Below are 21,433 nucleotides of genomic sequence, written 5' to 3'. Positions count from 1 at the left end.
GTATCTGTCCATGTGCCTTAGTCAATTAATCATGTGAACGAATCTTCAATGAAGATTTTGCCATAATGCATGAAGAGGAAGATAGCTGTGTTGATGTGCTAACCACTCAGTGCTGTTTTGCTAACACTGAAAGGAAAAACAGATTATCATAGCTTACAAAGATGAAATCATTGCCGAACTGAACCACCACCTCTGATATTAGTGGAAATTCAACTGTATTCATCTAGTATAGCAAGAGATGGATAGCTCTCTTTCATGTACCGCCATTACCGTTTTGAGAGCACAGCAGGCTGTCTTCCATTTGTGAACAAGCAACATCCCCTCTCTGTAGTCTTGCATGATTTCTGCACTGCTCTGGGAGAAAGAAAGCAACGTGATCTGCCAAACGCTGCTTCTCCAGCTTTATTTACAAACAGCTTGAATTTCTGCTGCAGTAATTATAGCCTGAAGGATCTAGGCACTTCCTTTGGAATACCTCCCATATTTTTGTTTATCATAGCTGCCAGATTCCCCTCCCTGTGAAGAAAAGGGAGAGGCGGGGGGAGGTGGATGGAGGAGGCCTTTATATTAGATTTACCTGTGTGAATTTTGAGGTCTGCAGTGTTCTGTATCTTTCCATATTCTAGGAATAGATTTCCTGTATGAGTATTGTGTTGATCTACTTAGCAAATCTGGACAAAAATTAGTGCCTAAGCATCAGCCTCAGGATTTTCTTCATCCCTTCAGGACTGAAGAGAGAGCTGCAGGTAGCTAAGTACTTGGGTGTCTGAGCAAATTTGCAGCCCTATTTCAGTCTCTGGAAGTTATTTTCCTTGAGCTGCTGCTGCCTGTTACAGTGGTACCTCAGGTTAAGTACTTAATTCGTTCCGGAGGTCCGTACTTAACCTGAAATTGTTCTTAACCTGAAGCACCACTTTAGCTAATGGGGCCTCCTGCTGCCGCCTCGCCGCCGGAGCCCGATTTCTGTTCTTATCCTGAAGCAAAGTTCTTAAACTGAAGCACTATTTCTAGGTTAGCGGAGTGTGTAACCTGAAGCATCTATAACCCAAGGTACTACTGTACTTCATCTTCTTTGCTAGAGCAGAAAATTTTTAACAGTGGGTGAACCAAGCTCTTGAAGAACCAAGCCTTGTAGTTCCTCATCGTTATGTCCTCCCTCTGAACAGTCAAATGGAGGGTGGGGAGCAAAAAAACCAACCCAACCCTGGTTTTTTAGCAGGGGAGAATGGAGCATCAGCTATATAATCAAACAGTAAAACATTTTCTGTATGGGGCTGCACTCTTATATGATTTTTTTTTTCACTTTCAAAGATGAATAGAAAGGCAATGATTTAGGGCTGGTGTTTATTTACACTGTTTTTGCTCGAAAAAATGTGTTCAGTTCTTCCAATACAGGAGTATGTTGTTCTAATGGTTGTTAGGGGTTACTTGTGCGTAACCTTACTTCAGTTCAGTTAGCTTGCTTGCCCCAACCATGCCCAGGGTCGGAGCTCGCCCTCCGTGACCTGTTAGTCACTTGCAGAATCCGAGAGTGGGCGTCTCTTGAACTTCTTCCAGCATAAAAGTTGTTTGACCCCGAGTCTCCTCCTATGTTCTCTGCGCTTAACGCGTCTGCGCAAGTAAGGGGAAGGCAGGGGCGTCCCAGCGCTCTCTCCACTATCGTCGGGGGAAGGGTCTTGGAGCCCTGTCACCAATTCCTCCCTCTCCCTCTCTTCTCTATGGGTGTTACGTTGAAATCCTTCCCCCCTGCTCGTCCCCTCTCCGGCATCGCTGGGTGGTCCTGCCTCCGTCTCTCGTTCTGATGGCAGTTCCCTGACAGTTGTCCTAAAGAAGGCCTTCCTGGTGCCCAGTACAATGCCTTCATATTAACAGTTCAGGAGATGTCTGCAATAAATCTTAGGAATTTTTGAGGCTCAACCCATTAATAGCCCATAATCATTTTGTGCTACACCAGGGTGCTCAAATTTCTTGTTTCTATCTACTGAATCCCCAGTAGACTGAAACTGTGCTCCCAAAAGATGTGATGGGTAGGTGTGCTTTATAAGTGTTGGATGAATCGTTCCAGTGCTTTTTTCTTTAAAAATGTTTAGGGGTACTCTCATTTTCCTACTCATATTGAAATACTGCCTCTCAATGAGGCCAAACTTAGATTCACAAAATGTTTAGGGATATGTGTACCCCTGCGTCCCCCCCAGAAAAAGAGCACTGACTTCACCCATACATCCTTTATCTATTTTGCTCTGAGGCATACTTAGAACTAATGTGAGCTTTTCTTTCCCTTGCAGGGAAGAAAGATCTGAGGACCAAGACTTACAGAGTCCCAAGGATAAGTCGCCAAAAGCCAAAAAATTCAAAAAGGAGCGGAAAGAGGAAAAGCAGCATGAGCTTGCACAGCCTTCTGCAGAACCAGCTGAAGCAGGCAAGGCAGAGATGTCGGAAGGAGCTGGGACTGCTCCAGCTGTACCCGAAGCTTCTGCATCTCCAAAACAGCGCCGTTCTGTCATCCGGGACCGTGGGCCGATGTATGATGACCCCACCTTGCCGGAAGGCTGGACCCGCAAGCTTAAGCAGAGGAAGTCTGGTCGCTCAGCGGGGAAGTATGACGTCTACCTTATCAAGTGAGTGACAGTGGAGGATGTGTATTGCTCACAACATGTACTGCTTTTCAAGGCTTAAATTGAAATCAGTGCTTAGGTCTAGTTCCAGAATTTGATTTGTGCCATGCTTCAGCCCTGGAACTTGTGACAAGAAGTGCCTCTGAGCATGTGCAATGCCTTCTTCTCACCAGTAAGTAACCATAACTAGTCCCCACACTCTCTGGCCTTCAGGTCTGGGAGCATAACTTGCAGACCATAGCTCTTGCTGAACATTTGCTTGTTGTGAGCTCAACTAGTTGGTACTTTAATTCTATTGAATCCCACAGTGCGAGTGTATGTGCATTTTAACTCCCCTGTACCATTTCAGATTGCAGGTGGAGTTAACGTCATTTTCCCCTTAACATTTACCTTCATTACATTAATAATTTCCTAAAAATGGAAAATTAGTACAGCTGCCAAAGTCTCTAAAAACCTACTAACAGCCTAAGCGTACTTTCTGCTTTGTGTTACTTTTGAGAAACTAATTTTGAATCCATGCACTGTATGAAGGGGAAATTTCAGCCATCATCATTTGATTAAAAAAGGTAATTTTTTTCTTTTTCCTCATGTTTGCCTGAAAGCATTAGAAAGATCACCTGCATCCATTTTCTCATAAAATCTCTGCTCATTCCCCATCATAGGGCTCAAGCACAACTCTATTTGCTCTGCTGCTTCACTTGAACTGAATCAGACCAAATGGCAATCAGGTTTTCTGTGGAATGTCATTTGTTCTGATTCAGTGGTAAAGAGCGTGTCTTCCAGGGGAAAGCTGCAGAGCAAATGTAATACTGCTTGGACCTGTGCCTAGAAAGCACAGAATAAGTGGAAAACCGCTCAGTCCCATCCTTTTTAGGCATGGGACAAGCGAAAGTGTGGATGAGCCCCTAGTTGCAAGACTAGGATTCTAAGTCTACCATCAGGCTCAGCATATATAGGAAGCTCAAGCCATAATAATTGTATTGTCTGTGCAGACTGGCAGCAATTCTCCAAGGTGCTTCCCAGCTGAAGATGATGTGATAGCACCCAGGGCAGTGGCTAGACAGATTTCTCAGTGAGATTCATGAGCTAGCAGTGGAGACTGGACATCGTTAAATCCAGCAGCTAGCCTTCCTGTGACATTGCACACGACACACACACACCATTTTAGAAGAAGTTAATTTACCCAGCAGTGATTGGCTGTCCACTGTGACAGTCAGGAAACCACTTCCCTCTCCCACTGAATTTAAAGTGGGAGGAAAGAAGGGATAGGCCTGAAATAATAAAGCATCAGATAAACTTTTTTAAATCAGATAATATACCAGGTGTTTGTAGGGAAGAAACCCCAAAACAAAATTAACAAACTAGCTGTCACTCTCCTTCCACCACCACCACCACCACCCCCCTCCAGATGCCAGGTACAGAAGCAAAAGTGAGGAGAAACAGAGCCTAGCCTACAGAAAAGCAATCAAACGACCTCACACCCTACCTCTTTCTTAAGTATGTTTGTTACCAATCTGATGGATTTATTGGACACCTCCATAAATGTTGGATTTATTCAGTTAAGTACAGAGCATGTACAAGGTTGTCCACTACAGGGTTTTGTGCACCTTCCTCAAAAGCAGAGACTTTTTCAAGTCAGGAAGTAAACTTGAAGTATGCATTTGTAGTGTAATTCCATTAATTTTCCTTCTGTTCTTCCTCCCCTCTCTCTTTTTCTTTTTGTCCTTTTTCATATCTCCGGCTCTTGCAAATGCAGCCCCCAGGGCAAGGCCTTCCGCTCCAAAGTTGAGCTCATTGCCTATTTTGGAAAGGTGGGGGACACCTCTCTGGATCCTAATGATTTCGATTTCACGGTGACTGGACGTGGGAGTCCGTCACGGCGAGAACAGAAGCCTCCGAAGAAACCCAAAATCACTAAAACGGCTGGCACAGGTCGCGGGCGGGGCCGACCAAAAGGCAGCGGCTCTGCCAAGCCCCGAGGAGCTGCCTCGGAAGGTGTGCAAGTGAAGCGGGTGATTGAAAAGAGTTCTGGAAAACTGCTGGTCAAGATGCCTTTGCAGTCCTCTCCAGCAGGAGCCAAGGCAGAAGGCACAGGTGGGGCCACCACCTCCACACAGGTCATGGTGATCAAGCGTCCTGGGCGCAAGCGGAAATCTGAATCGGACCCCCAGGCTGTGCCTAAGAAACGGGGGCGTAAGCCAGGCAGTGGAGCAGCAGTGGTAGTTGCCGAAGCCAAAAAGAAAGCAGTCAAGGAGCCAGTTATCCAGGCGGTCCGGGAGACAGTGCTGCCCATCAAGAAGCGCAAGACACGCGAGGCTGTTAGCATAGAGATAGCCAAGCCAAGCCCACCTCCTCCAAGCAACACTGGGGAGCGGAGCCCCAAGGGACAGCGAACGGCTGCCAAGAGCCCAGGGCGCCGCAGCAAGGAAAGCAGTCCTAAAGGGCGGGGTGGCAATGCCGTACCAACCTCTACCCCTTCCTCCTCCCCTGGCAAGAAGGATCAGCACCATCCTCCCCATCAGCCGCCTTCGGAGGCCCAGGGCAGCTCCCCTTCTCAGTCCCCTGAAAGCCCCAAGGACAGCAGGAGCCTTCCAGCTGAGCCCCAGGACTTGAGCAGCAAGAGCTGCAAAGAGGAGAGGGCTCCGGAAAGTGATGGCTGCCCAAAGGAGCCACCTAAGACTCAGCCCAGCGGCACAGCAGTGCCCTACAAACATGAGCGCAAAGACACTGTGTCGTCCTCCGCGGCCTTGCCCCGGCCCACAAACAGGGACGAGGCCGTGGACACCAGGACACCTGTGTCAGAGCGGGTCAGCTGACTTTGAGGGGGGTGAGTGAGCAAGTGAGCGCCAGAGGAAACAAAGAGAGAGACAGGCACTCCCAGCCCCCCACACCCAGATGAGACTCCAGGCAGCTGCTGGGCAGGACTCCCCTTTTCCCCAGAGTGCCCTGGCTTTCAACCATTCAGCTACTCCAAAACTATTCTTCCTCTGTTCCAATCCTTCCCCCATTTTCAATACAGACAAGCACAGTGTGGGGTGCAGAGACATGCCTCCCAGAGCTGGAAGCCACTTTGCACTTTTTCTACAGAATGGGGGCACCCTCTTCTCTCCCCCCACAGCCCCACCAGCCCCTTCTGCCATGCTTTGCTGCATATACTACTGACAAGGCAAGCTGTTTGGCAGGAGAGGGGCAGCTCCAACCTCTGGCCTGTCGCCCTGATCCTGCTTGCCCTCCATATTACAGAGGCCTGGTGGACAGATTGTGGGGAGGGTGGGCATGTGTGTATTCCACTCCACCTCCCTAGTGCCATGTAATGTAGTTGTCCAGTCTTAGTTGGATTTCTGTAGTTTTCAGTAGGATGTGTGTGTACACACGAGAGAGAAAGAGATGGGACTGTGGCGTACTGGGGAACCAATATCCCCCTTTTGCCAATTAGACCAGCAGATAGGAAAGTTTTTCTCTCCCCCAAGGACAGTTGTGCTGCTAAGAGACCACTGGGATACTGGGGGCAACTTTGTAAGAATGTCCTCCTTTCCTACGTCTATCCCAAAAGGAGAGGCCTTTTGATTTTGTTGAAGCAATCTGAGTGTGCTGAAGCGTGTACGTGTGTGCGTGTGCTTGTCATATGCTAAGAGTTAAAATGAGATGTTCTTCCAGTTCTTGTCAATGATGTTAGTTTAGGGAACTGTTTGCACTAATGGAGGCCTTTGCCCACCTTCTGTGAGGCAACGGCATGAAAGTGTGTGCCTGTGTGTATTGGAGTGGGACATTTTGATGGAATTCTGGCTGACCTCTCCACCTTAGTTCTGGGGCAGGAAGGTAGCTGAATGTTTCTAAAACTACCTGATCTTCTGTGCTGGGATTGATACGTGGCAGTGGCTTCACCGAGAAGCCTAGTATTTGTCATTTACAAGGACTTCCTTATGGCTGGCAACCAAGCTCTTCCATGACAGTTGAGGACACCTCACTTCCCAGGGTCAGAGAGCTCAGCAGAAGAGTAGTGTACCTTGGGGAGGGGACTTGGTTTCAAATGGATGTCTCCTTTGTTTTGTTTTTCTGTCTGCAGAAGATAGAAGAGGAGGGGTAGGGAAGCATTGACCACTTCAGTGTGCTTATTTTTGTTTTTAACTGCATATGTAGTACAGACAGGATCTGTGCCCCCCTCCATTCTAGGCAGTAGCCAAGTACCCCAAGAACAAGATGGGGGAGTATGGGTCCAAGCCAGCAGTCTGGGCAGGAACTAGAAAGAGTTATCTCTGAAATTGTTGTCACTTTGTGGTGGTGCAAAAGGATTAGAACAAGCCCCATCTTGTTCTGCAGCTCTTTGAGGGCCAAAATAGATATGATTCTGGACCTTCATGATCAGATTTTTATTTATTTATTTTTTAAAAAATACAGTGGTGCCCCGCAAGACGAATGCCTCGCAAGACGGAAAACTCGCTAGACAAAAGAGTTTTCCGTTTTGGAGGTGCTTCGCAAAACGAATTTCCTTTGGGCTTGCTTCGCAAGACAAAAATGTCTTGCGAGTTCCCACGGGTTTTTTCCCCTCCCCCCCCCTTTTTCTAAGCCGCTTATCTGCTAAGCCGATAAGCCGCTAAAAGCCACTAATAGTGCTAAGCCGCTAAGCCGTCAATGGGCTTGCTTCACAAGACAAAAAAACCGCTAGACGAAGAGACTCGCAGAACGGATTATTTTCGTCTTGCGAGGCACCACTGTAACTTAAAACCACAGGAGGCTCTGCTTTTGATCACAGCAGCAGTGCTGAGGAAGAGGGTATTGAACTTTCTCCTTCTCATCCAACCCCTGTGCTGGTTGTCTTTGGTGCATACACACAATACAGTGGTACCTCTGGATGCAAACGGGATCCGTTCCAAGCCCTGTTCGCATCCTGAGCAGAACGCAATCCATGTCTGCGCATGCGCGGGTTGTGATTCGCCGCTTCTGCACATGCGCATGACGTCATTTTGAGAGGCTGCGCATGTGTGAGCGGCGAAACCCGAAAGTAACCCATTCCGTTACTTCTGAGTTGCTGCAGAATGCAACCTGAAAATGCTCAACCTGAAGCATATTTAACCCGAGGTACGACTGTACATATAAAGCACATGACTTCCCCAAAGACGCCTGCCCCTAAAAAGAGCCACAATTCCTATCACACTTAATAGGTTAAAGTTCCCAGGATTCTTTTTTTGGGGGGGTGCACTTTAAATGTTCAATGTGTACACAGCTTAATTCCCATCCCATCCAAGCTGCTATTTTCCCTGCTTGTGAGGGGATACAGGTACCTGCACAGTACTGTCCCGTCCCCCCCCCCCCCCCCCCGCATAAGAGGGGCAGAATTTAGATCAAGAAAATGGCCTTGTGGCCAGTATAGCCACCCTCTCTCTCAGCACCTCTTTTCCAATAAAAATTGGAGCCTCCTGCAGATTCTTGGAATTAAAAATCTCGCTTTAGGCTCTCTGGAGGCATGCCTATTTTGGGCCCTTAGAGAGAGACCTCAGTGTGGAGACAACTGATTTTTATGTTTCCCCTTCTTGCCTAAATATGCACCAGATAAGTAGAGTAAAATTCCTTCCATGTGTGGCAACTGTCAAAAGACTCCCCCCCCCCCCGCACTTATTAAATATAGATAAAGGGTAATGCACTAGTCATAACTGAGAGACTCCAGGTTCATAGTGGGAGGACCAGTTAGGATTGGGACTACCTTCACTGCAACAATTTACTGAATTGCTCATTTTTGCTTAGCTTCCTGCGCTGGCACCACAGTCAAAGCCAAATTTTGATTTTTCTTTTCTTCCCATGTATATAACTCAGCAATTGGCAGAAAGGTTGGGATGGCTTCTAATTTTTGTTCTTCTGGGAGAAATCCTGTGCTAGTGATTGGACCGAAGTCTGCTGCTAATCACAGACTCTGGAATATACCCACCTGCACCCGCTCTAAGGGTAAGGTACCTAGTCTGAAGGCCAGTTCATCATTCACTTGGATGGAAGTGGCTGTCTGAGGATACTGCTGTGGATACATGGTAGAAAGTACAAGGAAGTGGGGGAGAAAATGTCTTTGTGATAACTAAAAAAACCCCAACAACTTCTCAAAGGGCTTTTCTTTGATTATTTTTTTAAAGGCACAAATATAATGGGGTGGGTGGGTGGGAAATGAACAAGTATTCACCAGGCTATGGGAAACCTGGGGTGGAGAAAATATAGTTCCCTTTGGTCTCAAGTTCTTTGGGGAGGTTTTTTCACCTGAGGCTGCATCTGACAGGTCCAGGATGAATTACTGTCCAGGCTCCAACCTCCAAGTCCGCATGAGAAACCCTCCCTCATTTACTAATTCTTTTGAGTTATGAAGGGTTTTTCGTAAATAGAGAACAGAACTTTGCACTTCACTCCACTCTGGGACTGCCACTGGTTTGACATGTTTTGAATCTGCAGTGCACTGCCCCTGGAAATGAATAATTGCAGCTAAGGTTTCCACAGAAGCATCATGGGTGAAGCAGCTAGGCATTGCCATCCTGAAAAAAACAGGGCAACCTTGGGACTAAATAATGGGCAGAATAAAAATAGTGGTGGCAGCAACCCTTCCTTTCTCAGAATGGGCCATCTCTGAAATTCCCCTCAGTCCAGCTGATGACTGAGAGTCAGACTAGGTGGCAGCAAATTTGTATTTGTTAAAATGATTGTGTAAGCAGGGGAGAGATAACATGTGGGCACATGTATGTGCCTCTTGCTTTCTCCTTACACACCCTCTCTCTGGCACATACTTTTCTCTTCTCAGCTTTCTTCCCAGCTAAGATCTGATTACATGTTGGATCATATGGGATGGGAGAACAGTGCCTGTGGAGAGGCGGCATGGGGTTGGTAAGCAGGCCCAGGGTGGGTTCAGGTTCCTCCACCTGCTTCATCTGTGCTGCTGTTGCTCTGAAAATTATGCATGGCTGGGGACAGATGTGTTTAAACAAGAAGGTCTGCCACTACCATGTCAGTTTAACCCTGAGAGTGCCCTTGGTCTAAACTCCCTTCAGGTGCAGGCCATTGTTGCATTCCGCTACCTTTCTGGGATTCACAACAGCCTCTCTTATGCTGCAAAGTGGAGATCTAGCTTTGCAGGAAACACACCCAGCATTTGGAGCTATCGGGCGGTATGTTTTGCTATACCATACCTATGTCTTCTGTAGACTGGCACAGGGAATCAATGTTGCCAACATTAGGCTTTGAAGAGGTCTCTTCGGGCTTTCCTCACTATTTGGCAGAGGCCATTTAGAAAACGTGGCTCTTTCTGTCACAGATAGATGTGACTTCACCTCTGTGTTCCAAAATTATCCCAGCTTCAAAAACATGTACAGGTGGCAGACCTCCCAGCTGCTTCTTACTGTCCAAAAGCAAATTGATTTGTTGAGGCAGGCAATTGCCCTCATGGGAGAAATATTTTATTTCTTTTTGGTTGTTTTTTCATGGAGAGATTGATGCACTTTAAAGTCAAGAGAGAAAAATAGTCTGTCTTCAATGAGCCACAAGCCCATTGCAAACCACATGGTACTGGCAGTGAGGGTAGAAGGGGTTATGAGCCAGTAGCCCACTGGGGAGACTAAACAAAAGCTACAAATAGAGATCCATATATTTTTTAAAAGAAAGCTTCAGTGTACAACTTAATTGAAGTTAGATGTTTTTGGATAGAAAATGTGTCTAGAGGCAAGTGTACATGTTGGAAGATACCAAGCTAGAACAGCAATACCCAGTTCCACACTAGAACCACCCCAATGCCTAATCAAATACCACTATCTAGGTTTAAAGAGCTTGCAAAACCATGGAGTATCCTGATACCATGTGTCTACATTCCAGACAAGTGACAGGATGGCATCTTCATGCCATTATCCTCCTTCTTGGTGTGATGTAGTACTGGAAAAAGAAGAGGGGTAGATTTTTGTCAGTGATGTAAGGCCAAACTTGATGTTGGTGGCAGACCTGGGTTTCTTCCAGACAACTACAAAGTGGCCAGAGCAGGGAGTTAACTTTGCACTGGAGAAACAACAACCTGGAAGAAGGTTATAATCCTGTGTGCCTTTTTCCCTTCTCTCTTTTCTCTCCCTCCCCCCAACTGCTGCAGTTGGCATCCTTTCTGCTGCTCCACTTTGCAGTTGTTTTCACATCTGGGTCTTCCACCAAAAATTTAGTTCAGCCCAAAGAAAAAAGATCTTCAAAGTGCAATGAAAAGTTAATAGTGGGGTGTGAAGTAAGTCCTGGCCTCTCCCCATCCCCACTAACCTAATGATGCTATTGCTGCTGGCTGCTTCTCCCAGAGTGAGTTACACCAGTTGTAGTCTGGCAATCTAGGTCCTCTTATTTACAGGGATATAGAGTTGTGAGCTCCACCTCTGCTCCCAGCTCTGCCCACTTCCACCCAGCTCAGCCTCAAAGACGAATGTGGATAGTGCCTGGCGTTTGAGAGACTGCGCAAAAGGTTTCTACCTTGTTAGCATTGTGAACCACCCAATGTTTCTGTGTCAAGTGAAAATAAACTTTTCGTCGGTTTCAATTATTATCCAATAATGTGTAGAGTTTAACATTAGGCCTAACTCTTTTGTTTGGGGATTTACTTTCTGTTTGTTTGTTTGTGTGTATGTGTGTTGTTTTTTTAAGGCACCCAAGTAGACACAGAAAAAATGTCTAATTTTATATATCTGTATATTGCATTATAAATGAGGGGTTGCTTTTTCCGCTTATTGCACCACTATCAAACAAAAGGACAACATACCAACAAGCAAGGAATGATATGGTCTGTTGAGAATTTATTATATGTTGCTTCTTGACCATTTTTCTTGGTATTTGATATCATAGGACAAGGGGAAATAAAACTGACCCATCAAACCTGCCTGCCAGTAATTTTTCTCCATTACAGAGCTGAACTGCCTTTTAACCCTGGCTGTTTTCCATTTCTGAAAGGGGGTTTCCTCTCTTGTCTCAAGAGAGGAAAACCAACAAGGTGGTTGAGTATAGCCAACATTTTAATTTTTTTGCACTCCGTCAACTTCTAGGGCAGGGCACTCATTTGGGAAAGGAGGGAGGACATAAGGAGGGACTCCAGTTGACCATACAAACCTGTATCCAGTTGGACTTGAATCTTAACAAGCACCATTAGCATGATTTGTCTGTGTCAGTTAATGGCCACTTTTGTAGCAAAATAATTTTGCATGATAGCATTGCTGTTTGAAAGCTCCTTTTGGTTCTCAGCTGAACCCCCAAGTACTGTTCCTCTAGTCTAGACTCTAGACTCTTCCTCCTTACAGAAAACAAAATTCTTGTTAAATTCCACACACAGAGAGGGAGAGCACTCCTCTGGCATCAGGCATGAATTGGCAACACTCCACATACCTCTCCCCTCCCACCAACTGAAAGCATGTTGCACACTCCTTTCCCCCCTCAGTTTAGCAGAAGTCCAGATCTCATTTCCAAAGGCCTTTGGCCGGCACAAGTGCTATGTAATTCTCATCTTGCTTACATGCAGAGGCGGCTCCAGAAAAGGGAGCAAAGAAGGAGTATCTGGAGGTTGAGCTTGCTTTCTCATACTGCAGTCTTTCCAAACAGAAACAAGTCATTTCACAATCTATATTTTTTAATTCAGACAGCGTGGACAGGGAATTATTCGAGTAGGATTTTGTGCTTCCCGTCTTCCTGGCGCTGCCCATGCTTGCATGACTGATAATCTGGGGGCATTAGATTTGCTTTCTAATAAATAATTGTATATAAAGTCTAAAATGTCCAAGTGCTGGTAGCACCAATGATAACGGGACCCTACTGGCATTCATCAGGTCAAAGGCTGAGTCATTTGAAAGCTTGCTAGCACTTCCCTACCCAGATCTCGCCACATCCCACAAGGGACCCTTGGGAAGAGGGCTGGGCAGGACAGTTTGCTCTCTGCCAACTTCCACCTGCAAGTTGCCAAATCAGCAATATTCTGAGGTAGTAGCTTAAATCTGCTGTTCTTCCAAAATAAATATATCTAGACAAGTGTAGATGACACTTCTGGTGGGCGGGGAATGAAGACTATTCTTCCGAAGTGAAGTAGGGAGAGGGGATTTCTCACATAAGGCTTTCTTCCAATCAAGGGCCCAGAGTTCCTTTTCCACGCTCTGCAGGTTGGCCGTGTTTGCTGCAGTTGTGTGTAGCTGCACGAGGAGTAGGTGAACAACCTGGAAATATGTCTCATTTGGGAGGGGGGGTTCGTTGTGAGTGCAAAAAAACCAACCTGGCAAACTCCCTCCTCAATCGTACTGGGGCAGGGGGAAGGATGGGGGCATTCTCTTCTCCTGCTTCCGTCAACTGACATGCCGCTAACAACAAACCAACTTCCTTCTGCTTCACAACTCAGTAGTGATCACCATATGACCAAATAGTACAAGGACTGTTATTAAATGTATGCTGAGTGCTTGCTACCCTGTACAGCTCTTAATCCTCACGTAGCCGACTCTCTCTCTCTCTCTCTCTAGCCAGTGGTGTTTCTCTTTCGGACTCCTTAATTATTATTTTTAAATTCCAGAGACACAGTTTTTTGTTGTGGGGGAGGGAGGTTGTATTTCCCTCCTTCCCCCCCTTTTTTTGTGTGGGGGGAGGTTGCAAAAAAAAAAACTGTGGTGTTTGGAACTCTAATTGTGTGTAGGGTTTTATCTCCCCACCCTCACTCCCCCCAACCCTGCAGGGGGGGGGTGTCAAAAAAGGAATGTCGGTGAAAATCTCTGTGTGTGTTTTTTTCTTTATGGTCCACGAGTGTGTATCGTGAACATTTCTGTAAAGTAATTGTTCCAGGCACAAACGCTTTTGAGTGTTTCAGATGTATGTATATATATTTTTAAGGGAGGAAGAGCGTATACTTTACTTTTGTCTTGTCTGTTGGCAGTAAAAAAGGGGGAGGTTAACTGGGGATGTGACAAGCAGAGCGTTTTTAAACAGGCATTCCCAGGGTATTTTGTACAGCTTCTTCTAACAGTCCACCACCATGTGGGCCATGTAGCAAGAGGTGGCTTGATTCCTTCACATGAATATTCATTTGGCTGGGGGTAAATAAACCAGAAGGACCTGGCACCTCAAGGGCAATAAAGGGGAATGCTATGAACCTTTCTGCTAGAATCTGAGGTGCATTTAACATCTTGTCAGAGGGGCTGTATCTAAAGGAGGCCCATTTATTTGTTTTTAACGCCAAATGTTACTAATTCCTATTTCTAGGACAGCAAATATCTAGCCTTAGGGGAATAAAAATGTACCAAGAATCCTCCAGATAGAACTGGGTAGGTGTGGGAATTGACAATTTTAGAAATCAAGTTTAAAATGTTTCATTGTTCACTCCTGTGCTCCCACACCCATACTTCTGGATCGCACCTTACAATTGGTTGATGTGTTTTTGGGACAATTACTTTTAAGAACTATTGAGTAGATTGTTTAATAAATCTTTAAAACGGATTGCTCTTTTTGTAGGTTTTGTGTACAGCCAAAAAAAAAAAAAAAAAAAGACTGAAAGCACTGACTATATTTAAAAAAGGAAAAAAAGAAATTTATTAAATGAAAATTTGTATTATTTCAGTAAGAAAATAACAAAATCCGTCTGAATGTACATGTATATGTTTAAAGAAATCCACCAACTCCCTCCCTACCCTTGTATCCTATTTATTATATAAAACGTTTGCCTTACAAGAAAGCAGTCCTTTCTTTATGGGTGTTTCTATCTTATTTTGGTTGTTAAAACAAGCAACTTGATTTATCCCCCCGTTCCAATAAAGATACAGTGACACCTGCATTTTTATATATGTAAGGTCATTTAAAAGAAACAAATTCTATTTTTTATGTTAAAAAGAAAGGTTCAGGCCCAGTCTTAGCACTCAGCATGCATTCTACACAGTAATCTAGTTGCATCTCATGTTGGTAAGTACTGTATTCTGTGCTAGAATTGGATTATAAACCTATGTAAATGTTACAGATTTGTTTGAGCCTTTCATTACCAAGGTAGAACTGTTCTGCCCTGCCATTAAAATATAATATTTTTTTCTCTGTTGTGGATGAGGATGTCTTTTAGTTGGTTGCAAAACGGCCTCTTGTTTGTGCCAATTTATACTGATGCAGGAGTACATTGTTTCAGGGATTTATATTCTGCTTTTCAAAACATTGTTCCCAAGTTTGAGTTACATAGAACTTTGGACTGAGCAGAAAGGCAGTCTTGGCCAGAGAACACACCAGAATACTTATAAACACAGAATTTGTCACTTTCAGGAAGATCTCTTTCAAATGGCACAAAATGATGACTAAAAAAACAATACACTCAAAACAATACACTGACACGAAGAAGGCTTGTACTCTTAATTATATTATATTATATTCCTTTGCAAAGGCATAGCAAACAGTGTCTATTTCTTGTTATAGGAAGTCTCTCTAATAGGGAAATGGTTCTCAGGTTACAGTGGTGCCCCGCAAGATGAACGCCTCGCAAGATGGAAAACCCGCTAGACGAAAGGGTTTTCCGTTTTGGAGGCGCTTCGCAAAACGAATTTCCCTATGGACTTGCTTCGCAAGACGAAAATGTCTTGCGAGTTCCTGCGGGTTTTTCCCCCCACCCCCCCTTTTCCTAAGCCGCTAAGCCGCTTATCAGCTGATCTGCTGATAAGCCGCTTAACAGCTGATCGCTAAAAGCCGCTAAATCACTAATAGTGCTAATCCACTAAGCTGTCAATGGGCTTGCTTCGCAAGACGGAAAAACCGCTATACGAAGAGCCTCACGGAACGGATTAATTTCGTCTTGCGAGGCACCACTGTAGTCTCTAAACTGTGATAGCAGATGGAGTCATAAAACAAATGTGGTGTTGTAGCCAAGTGTGTCAGTGGAGTCCTTGCTGCACTATCAAATGTTCACGGGTGGCTATTTGAGAAATCATGCCCCAGGGTTTGTTAGTTTAGTTAGACTGCTTCACAGGACCAGCCCAATGCATTTTGCTGCCTTAGGCAGAGGATGTCCCCCCTCCCCAAATCCCGCCCCCCAAGCCAACTGAACCGAAAGTTGAATCTTACTTCAACAGCCTTAGCATCTGAGAACAGCAGACCATTTCCTGGAAAATTGCAAAATCCACCACCACCCATTTTGCTACTTACAAAGAGGGTGGCAAAATAAATTTAATTCAATTCAGCTCTAGCATTGTCCTTCAGGGAAGCTTGTCTTGTACTCTTGATTAAAATAACTGGATAAGAAACCTTAGGAATCCCTTGAACACAGTTTGGAAAACCACTGCCTTAGACCAATGGCACAGCCCAATCAGAACACCAGGTATGGAAAACAATTTTCATTTTGGAAAACTTGCAATGTTTTAAATATTTCCCACATCCGTAAGGACTACCCACCAGCTATTACATTCCAGAATTTATCTACCTTGGCCTACCATGGTGGGTGGCGGTGGGGGCACCGCAGAACAGCTGCTTACACAACGAAATGATAACTGTGAGTGTGCGTGTGTGAGAGGGAGAGAGAAACTGTGAACATGGAAGCACCCAGTAGTGGGAGCAAGAGGTGGTTTTGCACCACTATCCCAGCAACAGTGTCAAACCCCCCCCCCCCCCCATGTGCAGGCCTGTATTTTACTTTTATTTTTTGCTAAAGAATATATAGGTGAAATTAAAGGGGTCATCTCAGGTATACCACCAGAATGGTGATGAACATACCTCCCTTATGATATCTCCCCCACTTTTTTAACCCCTCAACTGATTATCAGATTCAGAATTATCTGTGGGTTTAGTAAGATGGGAATACACTTGAATGTATGGATGGCCAACATGATGTCCTCCAGCTGTTCCTGGACTACAGCTCTAATAATCCCTGAGCAGAGACCATGTTGGTTGGAGGCTGCTGGAGGTTGGAGTCCAACAGCATATGGAGAGCATCATGTTGGTATCCCTACTTTAACAAATACTAGTATTCATAACCTGACTGAGGGTTAGAAGTCCCCATGGTCTATGGGTGGATAACAGCTCTAAAATAAAATTATTAGAGTCAAATCTCGGTTGTCTAACATAATCCGTTCCAGAAGCCCGTTCAGCTTCCGAAATGGAGCCTAAACGTTCCAAAATGGAGGCGTTCAGGGACTGAGGTTTGACTGTATACAGGGGTTGCCAACCTTTTTTGTCTAGTGGGCACATTTTGGATTTGGGGAGTGCTTCGGTGCCAGTCACAAAATGGCTCCCATGGAGAGCACAGCATAACACAAAAAGAGAGAGACCACACCAGACAACCTTATGTTTGTCATAGGAAGTCACCTGTGTCCTGATTGTGGTGATCACACAATACTGATTACACACAGAGATGGTGTTGCTGCAACCTTCCTCATTTTCAGTAAAAAAAATAAATGAAGTGGCCATATTACACCTACTCTCATTCCACATAAAATGTTTAGAAGGTACCTGCATACTTTGTCCCATAACTGCCTTTCTAGGAGGGTTAGAAGCTGTGTTTTTAAAAAATGAAAGATAATGATTATTTATACTCCTCCTTTTTCCTTGACTCAAGGCAAATTACAGAAAAAATAATAATTAAAAAACAATTAAACATTAATAGAATTAAAGCTATATACGTATATAAAATCTACCTGTAATTACCAGTAATTTTGTTGTAACCAGTAATTACAACAAAAACAAAAGCCTGTTGGAATAAGAAGGGCTTCACCTGTTTGTGGAAGGACAGCAAAGAGGGAGCTAGTCTGGCTTCTCTCGGGAGAGAGCTCCAAAGTTACCTGGGAGCAGCTGCTGCCAAGGAGGCCCTCTCCCAAACCCCCACCAAGCGGGCCTGTGAGGGTGGCAGGCCCAAGGGAAGGGCCTCCCCCAAAGATCTCAAATCCTGGGCAGGTTTGCATGAGGGAATAGGGTCTTCCAGATAGCTTGGACATAAGCCATATAGGGCTGTGTAGGTCATAAGCAGAACTTTGAATTGCGCCTGGAAACAGACGCAAGCCACTGGAGTTGTTGTGACAAGAGACTGGGAGTTGTCTGCTCCCCATTATTAACCCAGTCAGCAATCTGGCTGCAGCTGTCACAGTGGCGAGGAACTGGCATAGGTGGCACACTAGCTTTGACTCTGCAAATGCAAATGGCTACTTACAGAGACCTGGGCTTCCATGCTCAGAGCTGAGTCCAGGAGCACACTCAAATTGCAAACCTGTGTCTTCAGGGGGAGTGTTACCGCATCCAGCACAGGCTGAACCCCTATTCCGTGTGTTGCTTTCCAACTGACCATTACTGATGACAGACAGACACTGATTTAGAACCAAGACAGCTTCCTTGGGTTTAGGTGGAAAGGATAAATAGATGTGGTATGAAGGCGCCATGCAGCAATGCTGCTGACATGAGCACAGCATGATCTCCCTTTTGCCAACTCATTTTGAAAAAAAATAGTCCTCAGAAGTTTTGCAAAGCCCCATAGCAGATCACAGGCACTCTCTTCTTGCCAAAGCAAATGTCAGGGTTCAACAGTCACAGGTGATAAGTTAGACAGTCACTAAGTGCCTTATGCCGTCTACTGTATGCCAGCACCTAGCCCCAAGTGGCTCTGAGGATGGGCAGAATTCTTGTCACTCTAAAGGACAGTTTCTGAAACATACAATCAAGTGATCATGACTAAGGAGTGCCTTTCCATGGCAAAGATAATGCTTCCCTCCTCAGTTGGCCAGACACCCTGTCCCATGCCCATGCCTGGCTAGGGTAGCAACAGCCCCACAGAGGATGTGCTGTCAGAAACATGGTTTGGTGTGAGAGGGTAGCCTGTCCGTCATTTAACTGCACCAGACTAGCTTCGTTTGGGTCACCCAAACATGCACACATGCAGAGTTGTCAAATGTGCCCTGCTAAAGAGGGTTGGTTACTTCCATGGCTCTGTTAAAGGTGCAGTGTATGACACTTCTGAACTTTTATAGGCATGTGATTCCTCAGTGCACTTCAGTACACTATGGCATATTAATCAGAACCCTAGCCTGATAAGAATGTTTTTGAAATTGCATTCTCCAGTTCTTGCTAGCTAACCAGTAAACTTACGGCTTGCTAGTAATCCTGAACCTTTGCTGCTATTCTATTTCTTCTGACTCCTGTGCCTCTCTTCCTGTTCAGAGATGCTGCTATTGCAGTCCACTGCTGTGGGCAAGGGCAGAAGCTCTCTGGGGCAGGACAGCAAAGTGAAGTGACCACCTCAGGCAACAGGTCCACCAGGGCAGCCAATCCCCATGTCAATTTTCTTTGCCACCCCTGCTTGTCCCTGATGTAGACCCTTCCTTCCCTGGTGGAGAGTTGGAAGCACCATTTTGGGGGCTGCCTCAAGTGCCAAAATGTCTTGGGCCAGCCCTGCTCTGGAGAGAAAACAACAAAGCACCTAAAAGACAGACTCTGGTGTCATGCCCAATGGCCTGTCTTTACAGAGTTAGAGTAAGGATTGCCGAGATAAAAAATTATGAAGGCTTTGAGTAAAGTGGTACCTCGGGTTAAGTACTTAATTCATTCCAGAGGTCCGTTCTTAACCTGAAACTGTTCAGGTTACATACGCTTCAGGTTACAGACTCCGCTAACCCAGAAATAGTGCTTCGGGTTAAGAACTTTGCTTCAGGATGAGAACAGAAATCGTGCTCTGGTGGCACGGCGGCAGCAGGAGGCCCCATTAGCTAAAGTGGTGCTTCAGGTTAAGAACAGTTTCAGGTTAAGAACAGACCTCCAGAACGAATTAAGTACTTAACCCAAGGTACCACTGTATGGAGTTCCAAAGTATAGGCACTGCCATGCTAAACGACAAGAGTTCTTACAAATGTGACATCTGTAGTAATGCCAATTCCACACAAAAATTACCCTAGATTCTACATTCTCTAATATTTGTCAGAGATTCAAGTAGATTTAATTTGTTGACATGAACCTATAGTTAGTACTCTAATACTGGCAGCACTCAGCCTGGCAGTGCTTAATGTTTATTTAAAGTCAGAACAACTTCTGTTAGGTTTGCTTTAGATTGCAACTTACTGCCTTATTAGACAGGATGAGACTTTTGACTTTAAAAAGCTGCTGTCCTATGTGTTTTCAAAGAAGCAACTTCAAATGATGGCACTAAAATTTGCTTCTAGGGAAATATGCTTAGGCTTAAGGGACAAAGGAGAAAACAGTTCATTGGCACAGAGTTAAGGCAGCACTCTCATTTCCTTAGCTTTCTGGGTTGTTTACTTTGCCTTATCTGTACTGTAACTATAATGGTTCCTGATCATCTGCCACAGCATTCCTTTCAAACAGCTCCTCCTAACCTTAATATAGTCATACTGGAAGTCAAATGGAATCTGTTCCATAAGTCCATTCGACTTCCAAAACGTTTGCAAACCAAATTGTGGCTTCTGATTGACTGCAGGAAACTCCTGCAGCCAATCAGAAGCCGCAGAAGCCCTGTTGGATGTTTGAGTTCCAAAAGAATATTCACAAACCAGAACAATCACTTCTCGGTTTGCAGCATTTGGGAGCCAAAATGTCCAAGTTCCAGGGCATTCAACAACCAAGGTACAAATGTACTTTGAAGTTCCTTCTACAGCCCTGCCCTGGTTGGCCCATTGGATCAATTGCATGCCTTCTCAATTCTTTTTTGCCACCTGTCCTAGATACTTCTGTCCATTGTCTGCCCTACACCCTTCCTTGTCTCTGCCCTCCAAATCCCTTAGCCTTTATATTGCATCCTCAGCTAAACTTGACACTTTTCTCTTCCCTCACAGAATTTGGACTTAAAACTATACAGTTCCTTGAGCAATTGAGCATTCTCTGCCATCACATCAAGTAGTCTCAACAATCATACATGACAACACAAATGAAGACTTGGTACTTGGAGAGTATGAGAGGATGGAATCTTTGATGAAGGCAGATTCTTTTGTATAGTTATTCAGAAGTAAGTCTCACTGTGTTTGTTAGGGCTTTAAATACAAAAAAGTCTGGGTTGTAAGCTGCAAATAAAACGTTTTAAATGTGTTGTAAAGTGCAGTATATAAGGGACGCGGGTGGCGCTGTGGGTAAAACCTCAGCGCCTAGGACTTGCCAATCGTCAGGTCGGCGGTTCGAATCCCCGCAGCGGGGTGAGCTCCCGTTGCTCGGTCCCAGCGCCTGCCAACCTAGCAGTTCGAAAGCACCCCCAGGTGCAAGTAGATAAATAGGGACCGCTTACTAGCGGGAAGGTAAACGGCGTTTCTGTGTGCTGTGCTGGCTCGCCAGATGCAGCTTTGTCACGCTGGCCACGTGACCCGAAAGTGTCTCCGGACAGTGCTGGCCCCCGGCCTCTTAAGTGAGAGTCGGACACGACTGGCCCGTACAGTCAGGGGTACCTTTAAAGTGCAGTATGCAAATGTGACACTAGATGGCGACAGTGAGCTATGCCAAATTCAATGTAATTTTCAAAACTTTTTTTAAAAAACATTTTCACAGCGTTTTTATATGTGTGTAGATTCCACCTAAGTCATACTATGAGAGTGAAATCTATGGACTTAAGTTGTGACTAACTTCTCAGTTTGACTTAGCTATCACCCAATGTGTGTATGTGTATGCATAACTCCCTAGAGTCTAGACCAGCCTGTCTCAACCTTCAACCCCCAGATGTTGGATTACCACTCCCATCATCCCTAGCTGGTCAGAGGTGTGAATCCTACGGAACGAAGCATACGGTCCTTTTAATGCACAAGGTAACAAAATATGTTAACTTGCTCCAGCAGTTTGATGCTGTAACATACTGAAAAGACTGTCTACGTCTCGCGCTCCACCAGCCTTTGCCAGCCCTGTGCCCTCCAGATGTTTTGGGCTAC

The 21,433-nt window shown here is 45.2% G+C and overlaps 1 protein-coding gene across 4 annotated transcripts in view; it reads left to right on the top strand.

The window, feature by feature from the left end:
• The window catches only part of MECP2 (methyl-CpG binding protein 2), an 82,330-nt gene extending 75,342 nt beyond the window's left edge, over positions 1–6,988 (top strand). For all 4 annotated transcript variants that reach the window (XM_083719278.1, XM_083719279.1, XM_083719277.1 and 1 more), the window contains 2 exons: positions 2,286–2,618; positions 4,372–6,988. In XM_083719278.1, coding sequence (XP_083575404.1) covers positions 2,286–2,618; positions 4,372–5,431 — 1,393 coding nt within the window. In that variant the 3' untranslated portion in view covers positions 5,432–6,988. The remainder of the gene's footprint in view (positions 1–2,285; positions 2,619–4,371) is intronic.
• Positions 6,989–21,433: the final 14,445 nt, after the last annotated feature.

The sequence above is a fragment of the Podarcis gaigeae genome (genome assembly GCF_964106915.1).
Source record: "Podarcis gaigeae genome assembly, chromosome: 17".
Classification (NCBI taxonomy): domain Eukaryota; kingdom Metazoa; phylum Chordata; class Lepidosauria; order Squamata; family Lacertidae; genus Podarcis; species Podarcis gaigeae.
Note: the sequence above shows the minus strand (reverse complement) of the source record. Positions and strands in the feature narration are given on the sequence as shown.